This window comes from Tetrao urogallus (genome assembly GCF_951394365.1).
Source record: "Tetrao urogallus genome assembly, chromosome: Z".
Lineage (NCBI taxonomy): Eukaryota > Metazoa > Chordata > Aves > Galliformes > Phasianidae > Tetrao > Tetrao urogallus.
In genome coordinates, this window is record NC_136816.1 from 52,364,905 (window position 1) to 52,377,796 (window position 12,892).

Consider the following 12,892-nt stretch of genomic DNA (forward strand, 5'->3'; position numbering starts at 1 on the left):
AGAACTGCTGTGTCAAATTCTATTAATTATCCCAGACACAGACAGCTCTTACATGCATCTGTGAAAACATTCAGTCACTAGCAACTCCTTAAGCCTCAACCTGAACTGCTGACTATACTTACTGTCAGAAGGAGAGAATTCATTTTTTAAAAGTCTGCATTTACCTGAATAATAAGACTTTTTTATGCGTTGGTTTTTATCTGACTTGAACAAAGTTTGATTTATAATTTCTGCAGTACCAGACAAACTTCATTTTTTGATAGCACTGCCTACTGTGTCGTTAAGTAGCTTGGGATCTGTACAAAAAAAAAACCCTAAAATTGAACTCTTCAAAGGAATCCTTCTGGTTTTTATCATTCAAAGCAGAACGACACCAACTAACTGCTCAGCATAAGCACTGGAAGAGTTATAACATAAGGATTTCCAGAAGGAAACTCATGAAGTTCAACAAAGCCAAAAGCAATGTCCTGCAACAGTGGAAGACTAAGGAGAATCTCCAGTTGGACGTGGGGGGAAGACAGTGAAGGAGAAAAAAAGGCTGAGGTACTTAATGCCTTCTTTCCCTCAGTCTTTACCAGTAAAATCAATTGTTCTCTGGTACCCAGTACACTCCTTGAACTGGAAGGTAAGGATAGGGAGCAGAAAGAGGCCCTCATAATCCGAGAGCAAATGGTTAGCAACCTGTCACAGAACTTAGATGCACACAAGTTTATGGGGCCAGATGGGATACACACAAGGGTACTGACAAAGCCAGCTGACATGCTCACCGCGTCACTTTCCATCATTTCAGCAGTCCTGGCTATCTCAGCTATCACAGAAGATCTCAGCTGACTGGAGCCTAGCAAATTTGACATCCATCCACAAGAATGGGTGGTGGCTGGAGGGAGGACCTGGGAAACTACAGGCCCATCAGTCTGACTTAAAGCATCTATTTGTTTCAGTGATATTCAGGCACCAAAAAATTAGTGGCAAATTTATTCTGGTGGTAGAGTCATACTGGAAGAGCAAGTGTTGCTACCATTCAGATTTAGGCCTAACTTACCCCTAGTCTTCTTGTCTCACATTTTTTTTTTAAACAGTAAACTGGAACAAACATATAGATACACAGACAAAATGCAGAATAATCCAAATAATTTGGAATTTTGGATAAAGTACTTCATGTTCCTAGGGTCCTTCAGAGATATGCAATAAACCAAATCAAAAAGCATGCAGTCTCAGACTCAAGAGACTATAGCATCCTCATTGCAGTCACATAGGTCTTCCTCAGAGGAAAAATTAAGCAAAAGCTTACTTATGTGAAAAGGGAGATAAAAGTTTATTTTGCAACATTTCTATACGTTTTGAGGAGACCTCAAAACAATGAAAAGGACACACAAGGTAGTAGGCAAAGAATTTCCTATGGAAATAGGAAATAGGAAATAGGAAATGGAAATAGGAACTCAGAACAAAATTTATTAATATTCTGGAATTCAAGAGGGCCTCTAAGTACGTAGATAATATTCATTTCACATTGCTTACACAATTTTACATGATTATTTATCACAGAAATTACCAAAATTAAAGCTAAAAACTTGAATAGATCGCTTGAATAGGACATAGGCTGACAAAGATTTGGTATATCTGATATTTAAATTGAAAATGATTAGCAGTTAAACAGTTAATATTTAGTTTTCCGTGAAAGCATTTCAGTATTTACCACCACCAACTTAATGATCTAGACAGACATAAGCACAGTTTTAACAACTTATTTGCAAAAATCACTAGAAAATATGTATCTTCTCCTATATATAAGTAACAACACACCTTCATTCTGAGTCAAGAAGGTAAGACCACAGCATTGGATGGATTACAAAGAAACTGCTTCCGGAGAAAGCCATGAGAAAAGCAGTGGTTACTTTCTTAATTTCAGCTGACACAGATGTCCTAAGAACTTATCTACACAAGTTCTACCCGCTGCTGCAATTTCACAGCTAAATACTTTGGGTAACCACAGCAACACACTTTGCTGCAAAGATAGATGTCATTTTTATCTACAGATTATAATTCTGTGTCAGCAGTAAATGCTTGGTAAAGTAGATCAAATTAGAAAACTCATGTGGCTGAAATCTAACCCTTCCTCTCCCTCCAAGTATTATTCTACTCCCTTAGAAACACTAGTCCTAACACAGGAGTACAGAGGAAGAAAATGTAAAAAAAGACAGACAATATTGTTTGCTGTGTCAGTGAAAGAAGAGACTATTTGCAGTGGTCATGAAATTCAACAACCAGAAAGTTCTGTTTAGAACTCATTTAGAACTCTATTTTCCCTAATTTACTTTAAATCATCCTTGTTTTTTGTTATAAATCTATCTCTAAGTTACTCTTCTTTTGTTATGCACTGAAACTGGTATCACAGTCAAATGGCTAACCAGTCCATGTTATGTCCCAGTTACTTCACCAAGTATCTTTACATAAATATAAATGATATCTTACACTAACTCCTCCTCACGTAAGAACCTAGTTATGGAGTACTCTGAGGGAAACGGAAACAGCTGAATCCAGAATTCTCCATTAGAGATGTCATAATAAGAATGGAAGAAATAAGCAACATAACATATGCACACCAGCTTCCTGAAATATGCTTCATCTTTTGACTTTATTGGCTAGATCAGGAACATGTAGATATGCTAAATCTAAGAGATGGTTTTAATTTGCATCAGGAGAGGACATCTTAATAGAAACTGAAAATGAGATTACTACTTTTGATTCCCAGGAAGTAAAATCTTGTGGCTTCAATCTTCTGGTGAAAGGAGAAGAAAAAAATATCAAAAAAGCTACCACCTAATAGAACCACACAGCACAAGCAACTAAGTGAAGCTTCTGTAATGTCTACAAAATGCTGAGGTTTGCTCTGAAAGTAATGCTTCCTATTTTATCATACAATGGTCTGGGTTGAAAAGGACCTCAAAGATAATCTAGTTTCAACCCCCTTGCTAGGGTTGCCAACCACTAGAACAGGCTGTCCAGAGCCACATCTAGCCTACCATTGAATGCCTCCAGGGATGGGGTATCCACAGCCTCCTTGGGCAATGTGTCGCAGTGACACACCACCCTCTGAGTGAAAAACTTCTTCCTAATATCTAACCTAAACCTCCCCTGTCTCAGTTTAAAACCATTCTCCCTTGTCCTATCACTATCCACCCTTATAAACAGTCACTCACCCTCCTGTTTATTTCTTTCAAATACTGGAAGGCCACAATGAGGTCTCTGGATTGCTTCCCTTCCCTCCAATGTGTTGACTGTACCACTCAGCCTGGTGTCATCTGCAAACTTGCTAAGGGAGCACTTGATTCCATCATATATGTCACTGATTAAGATGTTGAAGAGCACCGGTCCCAAGACCAAGCCTTGGGGAACACCACTTGTGTCTGACTTCCACTCAGACATAGAACCGTCAATCATAACCCTTTGGCTGTGAACAGCCAACCAGTTCTTAATCCACTGAACTGTCCATCTTTCAAATTCATACCTCTCCAATTTCGAGAGAAGGATATGGTGTGGGACCACGTCAAAGGTTTTGCAGAAGTCCAGGTAGATTACATCCGTCACCCCTCCCCTGTCCACTAATGTCTCCATCCCTATCGGTGAGTGATGATGTTGGATCACAATGTCAGAGCGAGATGTTAGTGGTGTGGCAGTACAGGCTGAACCTTCCCACTAGTATTCAGTTACATTTTGTTGCTCTGCCACGAATGGCAAAGAGCAGCAGTGACAAAATGATGTCTGACACAGAAGTGCATGTGAAGTAAAGATGTGTCACCAAAATCCTCCATGCGGAAAAAAATTGCATCATAGACATTTATCAATGCTTTCTGAGTGTTTACGAAGTCCAAAAAAGTGGATGTTAGCACAATGACGCTGAGGGTGGTGTGTTTTAGCAGCACCAACAGCAACACAAAAGACAAGCCACATTCTGGATAACTATGCACAGCTGTCCTAACACAACATGAAGAGCATCTCAATCAGTTAATCTGTGCAAATTGGCAGATTACAACTAGGGGACTATGTTCAGAGCTGAATATTGGCTTTAATGCTCTGGAAATGGAGATAGCATAGTTTGCACCAAGTGGGTCCCATGGATGCTCACAAAGGAATGGAATGCAACACCACAGCAAGTTTGTCAGGATCTATTGAGCCTGTGCAAAATTGAATATGACAATTTCCTGGGCAGCATTATTACTAATAACGAGATGTGGTGTCACCACTAGGAGCCAGAGCCAAAGCGGCAATGCATGGAGAACTGACACGTGAATTCCCAAGAAAAAGTTCAAGACACAGCCCTCAGCTGGTAAGGTGATTTGTACTGCCTATTGGGATAGGAAAGTGGTGATCCTTCTGGATTTCTAGGAACCTGGAGAAACTATCAGTTCTGACTGCTATACTGCAATGCTGCCTAAACAGAAGGCTTGAATTTCCAGAGTCATGCACCTTTCTCTTGCTACACAGTAACACAAGACCTCACACCAGTTTAAAGATGGTGGAGTACATTACCAATCCTGGTTGGATTGTCCTACCTCAACCACTGTACAGTGGGTGCAGATTTTTACAAGTGTGACATGCAGGCTCTTGTTCATTGCATAGCTAGAAGTGGTGACTGTTGAAAAAGAGTATTTTGTTGCTAAGAATTTGCTCGACTAAATAGTGTTTTGCTTTGTATATGTTTCCACAGAAATAAATAGGAGGCATTACTTTCAGAGCAACCTACATTTATCTTGATAAATTATTCCTAAACGATTAAATGCTATTCACAATATTTCTTAAATATGTTTGACTGTCTATGGCTCCTTACTAATCTTCATTTAATAATGATTTACATACAGAATAGTTTTGAAGTACTTTAGCTTCTTTTATTTTTATCACTTTACCTAGGTAATTCACCTAGCTAAGAGTAATTGTCAACCTGAATATACTTTTCCCTTCTTCTGTTCTCAGCATTGCAAAGTAGGATTTAGGACTTTTATTATGCTCTCAACAGAACTGATTCAGAATACTTTTTACAGAGTACTACAAAAAGTTAAGGACAGACTGTATTCCTCATATGCTCTGACTGAATCATTATTATTTACACCTACTGTTCCTTAGATGTGCAGCTCAACATGGAGAATAATAAAGATATTTAGAACAGTGCTAAACACTTAGAGCAGTCTTAATATAGCCATTTCACACTGGATTCCATCATGCATAACCATAACCTTTACAGAATACACTAAGAATTCATAACTGTAATATACTAAGAAAACACTGCATGAGCAAGAAATATTTTAAAGCATTTAACAAAAAGAGTGTAGGTCACAGAATGGTGGAGTTTGGAAGGAACTCATCTGGTCCAACACTCTGTTGGACAGTCAGCTCAAGATAAGTTAGGACTGTGGTTTTTGCATACTGCCAGGGACGTGTTCTGACATTTGATCACTTCCACAACAAAAATGTTTTTTTCTTGTTCAGAGAGATACTATTACACAAGGTAATGATTCACAGTTTAACATATAATATACAATTTTTGTTCTTATACTATATCTGAAAAAATCTGATAAAGTCAATTCAAGTTAAAAAAAAATAATTGAACCATCAGAAAACACTGTCAGTGTTCACATTTTGCTTTCAGCAATATCCTCATGTACTCAAGTCTTATGTGAAGTAGAAAACAAAGGAAGTCATAAAAAAGGGAAGAAAAAGGGAAAAGAGCCTTGAGAGGACCTGTTGTTGATACTTCGCCACCATCTTTGTCTTAATCTAAGAAATTCAATATTTGACAACTTCTACCTTAATTACTGTTTGGTATTTAGTGAAAATAGTGGAAGTTCAGTGGAAGTTTGGTGTTTAGCTCAGCAAACTACAAAGCAACAGTGAATTTCCCCACTATCACTTGTCCTAAAGCTGCAAAAATCCAATTTTTTAAATCTAGATAACACAAGAAAAATACTACTTACACAGTGCAAGCCAAACAAGTTCTACTTAAATGGAAGCTAAATTGTTTCTAAGGTAAAAAGTGAAACCCTGGTAGATTCTCACAGAGAAAACAAAGGCACATCTATTTCAAAAAACATTCTCTTACCGAGTAGAGACTTCTGCTCCTAACCAGAAAATTCTACAGTTCTCTCCTTCCCTCAGCAAAGCAACCCGTATTTATAGAAGACCATGTTTGATTATGTTGGTGTCTTAACTGACACAAACAGCTTCCTGGTTTTTTGAAATTAATATAAAAACTGGAAACAAATATCCAGAATAGAAGAAATTAGTACAAATTGCTAAGGGTAAGTAAGTAATTAAATGGCCTTATACTTAAACTTGTTTGTAGGTGACAAACACTGGTATTTGTCTGTCATACAACAAATGCAGAAATTCTTTAGTCGTACTAGGATAGATCTTCCCCTTACGTGATGACCATAAAAACTAAATCATACAAAGTTCAATAGGGTCATGGCACACAAAGCCTGTAACTATAATGCAATATGCTTCATACATTAAGTGCAATGGAAAACATTTTTAATACTGAACACTGTGGAAAGGAAAACATGCAATCTGTTTTTTCCAAGAGCAATCATAATAGTCTGTGCCCCGCAAATTAAATGTGAGCTAATTTATTTCCGTTCTGTTACATCAGCTCTATTAATCTTCAACGTTGAAAAATTCTCAAAAACCAAAATAATCAAACAGCATCATGTTAAGCATCTCCATGCATTATACCCTAAGGCGTAATGGTTCTATTTACAAACAACAATTCCAAAAACTTCTGGGAAAAGGGATGGGCAAAAAATTCAAACCGGCATAAAATATGTCACTCTTCAGAAAATGGCTTAAATCGTCCTTGCTCATCCGTTCTGGGCAAAAACTATCACTCCAGGGTGAGTGACTTGCTTTCTTTATGTTTAATACTTGTTAAAGTTGGAGAACTTTGGAAAAGAAGGTTACTGATAAACAAGTAACTACTTCAAACCAGCCTTCAAACATTTCAAGACTTGCAGTAAAGCAGGGATATTCTTCACAGTATTCATGACCAGAATGAAAATCCTTCAGAGAAAAAAAAATATGAATGTAAAACTAAGAAATCTTGGTTAATGACTATTAATGCTATTAAGAGTTTTGCAACAATTTAGAGAATCTGGTTAAAAATAGATTTTTCTCTGTGACTGATAGTTGTTACAAATATTTTTAGGACAAAGCACAAGAAAACAAAATGTTAAACAATTACTTGCTGAGAATTAGCTCAAATTGAACAAAAGAAGCACGTTTCTCAAAAAGTAAGGTGAATTTTAGTGAATAAAAATGCAAATATGCATTTTAACAGTCTTGAATTCATTAATCTGATAGGTTTAATTTCCATTTTCCTGCATCAGCTTTATTTATAAAGTGTCGTGCCCTATAAATGTGCTGTTATTTTCTATAGTCAAGCACCCTCTTAACAAATCTTCTCATTAATATGTAAATTTAAAGTCAATCGGTCTTCTCCCTGACAGCGCCATGAATTCCTAGTGCACTGTATAATCGGCTTTGACTTGGCATCCACTATTTATCATCAAAGATGTCAGTTAGAAAAATTATGTAAAATGTGCTGCAATTGATATGACTGCAATCTACTTTGTCAACACTTAATTGTTCCTCAAATCGTACATTTACATATAAACAGCCTAAATACTGATCCATAATGATGCAAATAAACTAAATTAAAAATCTCTTTTACAGCACAAGATGCCCTGTTATATGATGTGTTCATTTAAGAACCTATTGACGAAGGCATGCTTTCCAGCCAGCCCCAGAAAAAAAATCTGCTAATTTAATTGCTGAGTAGGTAGACAAACTAAATTTTGCACTGAAGCTCATAAAGGAAGAAACAAAGTATTATTAATAAAATACCAGAGATGAACAATTTTATATTGGCATAGGCGGTACGGTTACCTGAACCTTTTAAATTTGTATAATAGAAGTCATAGGAGTAACTGTCATCTACCTGGTCTCAGTGAAAGAAAGTACATTACAGTCTGAAAGAAGTCTAATACTATCAAAACCTCTAAGCTCATTCAAAGACATGAGGTCATCTCCTCCTTCTCTTCTTTCATCTCATCACCAGCTAAAATTGGATTAAATTAATTGTGAAACCATACCTGCAGGTAAAGTAAATTACTGATTTTGATTCTTTTAAAAAATTAAAGCTCCAGGGTGAAGAATGCAAGTAGCTTTCTTTCAACTAGCAACAAAGAGGAAGCGTTCTGTCTCAAGTACTTTAGGAAAATAAATTACTCAAACGTCTCATTATCTAGAAGACTTTCCATAATTTAGGCAACCTTAAGGAAAGATGTGTTCTTATAATTTCATTTTCACCTGAAATGAAATCAAATGACGAAACTTTCTGTAGGTTCTGGGCTCATGCTCACTACAAATAAGTACACTAGACATACTTTTATGTCACTATACAAAGTTCATCTTCCACGAATGTAAAATATTACACATACCAATGAATATACACCTTTAAGTATGAATTAGTTTAAAATTAAATGGTAAAACTTTACAGTATTAACACTCCAACCTTGTACAATAAACACAAGCAGAGTCGTAGAGCATTTTTATACTGCTCTTTGCAGAAGTATTCTGTTTGCATCAATTTCTTGAACTCTTTTGATATTGGAAGTGATGCATTTTTACTTTGAATATTCCTTTTTCTGAAGATTAAATAAGGGTGTAGTCATATTTATACAATAAAATGAAAATGTTAGAAAATATTTATACTATCCACTAAAAAAAAAAAAAAGCAATCTGAATTTATTATTACATTACTTAAGCTCTGTTCAGTATGCTGCAATATTAAGTACTTATATGAAAATGAGAGTCTGTCCATTTCAGAACAGAACTTCTCTACTGCCGACTCACAAAAAATCCACAGCGAAGAACTACCTCACTTGAACAAAGAAAAAATTGGATATGCCTGGGGTAAATTACAACAGAGAGCCTACAAAGCAGATTTTCATGGAAGCCTGTGTAGTGGAAGCCTTGAGTCAGTGAAATCTCCAAGAGTGAAGGCTTATTCTTTTGATTTCTAATTTTATTAAAATCTCCATTTAAATGCGTCTTAAAACCTAAGTATATGCAAAATTTTAAGCAGTTCAGAATTCAAACACATAAGATAATTAAAAGATCCACAAACTTACCGTCTTCCATGGGCTTACAAACTGTGTACGTGCATATCGAGTTAACATGTGGATTATAACAACTTGACCCCATTCTTCTACATCAATCAGCAAGTTACAGAGCTTTCGGTAGTTCTTGTGAATCAGATCTATTCTATCTGGACACACTTCCTCAAATGCCATCACAACACTGCCAGCTACCAGCTAGAAAAGAAAACATAAACCAGAAGGTCAATATTTCTTTCACAGTTCACCCAGAAGTGAGAATCTGAATTAATACCAGCTATTCTCAGCATTTTAAATAGGCTGAATTTAGAATTGCTTATTTTAAGGAAAAAAATAACAACCAACAATGAGGAAAAATTTTAGGCCCACAGAAAGGTATCTTATTTTTTTTTTTTAAATGGAGTAGTTATATTGGAACAGAGCAAACATTTGCCATTTGTATTACACACATAAATCTTAGCTCTCAGCCCTTTAGACACAGTGCTATGTAAGCATTCTTTTTCTTACAGTTATAGTTTCCAAATAAATTATCAGAAAACTTGCCATTAACTCAAAAATAACAGGGCATAACAACAAAGTATAATACAGCAATGTGCCCAACAATGTCTACTTGGATTCTCCTATCAAAACTGGCATGATCAAACTAAAGATGAGCTGAATAAGTTTTCTATCACTACTGGAATCTACTGGGATCTAAATTTCTCTCTTGATATGGCCAAATTAACTGTCATACAAAATTTCTTCTTAGCGTTTCATGAATACACTGTAAAAAAAAAAGGCATAAAAATTAGCAGTTACAATACAGGGTATATTAACACTTCCTCACAGAGTACAAGAATTTCTGCATGTTTTCCACACTTAAAAACAAAAACAGTTTTAAAGTTACAGAAATGGATCACTTATGCCATATTCTGACCTTACATATTTCAATCCCATAAGAAATGAGTATTTATATAAACAGAGGTCCACATAGAGACTATGATTAAAAATACAGCTTTGTTTTCATGAGAAAATGAAATAGATTCTCCATGTTCTAACACCTGCAGCCTTATTCAAATATTCTTATAGGGTTTTGTTATTTTCTTTTAAAAATAAAGAAAGGAAATCCCTTTTCTATTTGCTGTTTAATTTTAGGCAGCAAGTTACTTTAACTGTAGGAAATCCACCAAAGCTGAGTATGCATTATAGAGACATGTCATCATGTGCATAGAATTATTTTTTTTTCCTCTAATGCTTTAATTAAGATTTGTTTTGTGTCAAAGTACATGTTAAGTCAAGTAAATAAAACGATGAGGCTTTATACGAAGCAGCTGATATGTATGCAGTTGGCATGCATGCAGTATAGCCTTCTAGCAGCAAATTAATGTCATATTCTATCTGAGCACTGGGGATCTGCATTTCAACCTCTAAAATTTCCCCAATGACTTAAAGTAAGCAATTAAATAGGAGTGCAGTTTATTGAAATGGTACTTTTTGAGAAATATTAAATACAATGATATTCATATGTTACATTTTTCTCCCTGTATTTGGCTGACATTTGGTTTATTAGTATGTGCCCAACATTACAATTGAAAGAAAACAGCTCAGAATATAGTCTTGCCATTATGCTAAACAAGTTACAGGCTCTGTGGGGATTTTATGAATTACCAATAAGAATAAACGTGAAGTTGCATTTATTGCCTCCAGCTCTATCCACATACTGGTACCTGCTGGTCCCAACACACATACAATTCATTCCAGGGAGTAAAATCTGATTAATTGATAGAGCTAAATAAAAACATTTAACATCTAAAATAGTTTTATAGTTCTGCAGCATCACACAAAACAGTAAGTTGATGTTGTTGCTCTATTGAGTTCTCTTCTTAGCAACCTGCTGCATTAAGCTCTCTTGTCATTAAAAGACACTGCCAGTTTACATTTAGGTGTGGAACCTGAATGGATGTATAGCTCAACAGAACATGGTGGTCAGCTACAGGCAAAAGACAGTGTGATAAAGCACTTTAGTGTGAAAGTGTGATGGCACTTTGAGTCCCCAGAGACTTTTTTTTTTTAATCACTAACACATAGATTCTGTTATCATGGATATTCCACACTTCCACACAGTATAGTGTCTCTTGACAGGTTTGAAATATAAGAGGGAAAACGAGGGAGGGAAAGAAGGAGACATGCACAGATTTATGACTCTAAAAATATTTGCAGCCTAATATTTACACATCTTAGGTTCACAGGTGAAGGACAATACAAATGCTGATGTCTTACTGGAGTTCTAGCACAGTTACCTTGCTTTTTACTGCTACTAGTGCTGTACTCAAGCCATTTTGTATTTCTCTTGTATTTAAATATACTTTGAAAGCTGATATAATTCATTTGTGTTCAGACTTAAAAGACCTAAACAACATGATCACAGGCAGAACAGATACCTAAAGTAGATTCCTAAATCACTTTAAAACTAGCTATTATACCAAAAGTCTAAGTATATATTCATTTCCTCTTTCTTGAAGAATAGTGATTGTTCCATTCTCAGTAGTCTACCAAATCTGGAGAACTACAGATTTGTCAGATCCTTTGCAATTCACAGGCTGGAAGAAAGTTTTAAAATTTATGCTGGGACATAGAGGTGATGCAGAATAATCTGTCTCTTCCTTCGGCAAAAGCAGGAGCAGTGACAGTGAACAGACAACCTGGCATCATCTCATAAAAACATCACAGTAGTTTAGAAAGCTCCATTATTAGAGTAAAACACAACTGAACACAATGAAATAGCCAACCACACTGAAATACAGAAATTTAAATTAATAATGTATTTCCATTCGTATCAGTAACCCACTCAAGTTTACAGCGAGAACTCTGTCTTGTGAACACTTAAAAATGTTACAAATCTGAACATTCATTATGGGATGCAAGAGGAGCACCAGATGAACAAGAATTTTATTCCTGTAGTGAGCCTCTGGCGTTAGAAGTTAATATAGGAATTGCCATACAACACGTGTTACTTAACACCCTGTCCCTCTACCCTCACAAGTGCATTTTCCTCAATTAAGTTCTTCATTTTAAGTGAAAAAAAAAGAAGTGAGAATATAAAATAAACTGAAAATGGATGTCGTAGCTGAAAGATTTATGTGAGAGGATTTTCCTTTCTTAGTATGACACTATTCTAGTTGATACTGTTACCCCAATAGTATGATCCTACTATACATCTAAACACCAGAGGAACAGCTTATAATATCTGTTTATTAAATGTTCAACATTCCATAAAAATATTTAGAATTAAAACAAAATGATCCAATCAGAATATAAAACTGAAAAATATTAGTTTCCAAAAAACAGTCAGTTAATTTCCATCTCACTGTGTCAATAGCGCTTTTTTGTAAGGATAAAATATAAATCACTCCAACAAAAACAGCAATGAGCTCATCAAACTCACATGCTGCTTTCCATTCATGTATTTTTTATATTAAAGCAATAAGCGTGCTTCATTTGTCTTCCACTCGTTGCCACATTTTTCTATGCTGTTGCTACGAACTTCAGCCATTAGCTGCGCTCCAAGGTAAACTACATGAACCATCAACAAAAGTGACACCCAATCTACGGAGTTCATATTTTCTCCAGATTATCTATGCTAGTTGACAAGCTGGTAATGAAAAAAATCACACTAAGCAAATGGTTCCTCTAATAACAATAAATTTTCTATAAAATTATGAAGGGTACAAAACGTTTCCTTGCAT

The 12,892-nt window shown here is 35.7% G+C and overlaps 1 protein-coding gene across 3 annotated transcripts in view; it reads right to left on the reverse strand.

Annotated features, from left to right (window-relative positions):
* Positions 1 to 12,892, reverse strand: part of AP3B1 (adaptor related protein complex 3 subunit beta 1) — a gene marked incomplete at both ends in the record, with an annotated part of 157,798 nt that overhangs the window by 94,881 nt on the left and 50,025 nt on the right. For all 3 annotated transcript variants that reach the window (XM_079549003.1, XM_079549002.1, XM_079549001.1), the window contains one exon: positions 9,183 to 9,365. In XM_079549003.1, coding sequence (XP_079405129.1) covers positions 9,183 to 9,365 — 183 coding nt within the window. The remainder of the gene's footprint in view (positions 1 to 9,182; positions 9,366 to 12,892) is intronic.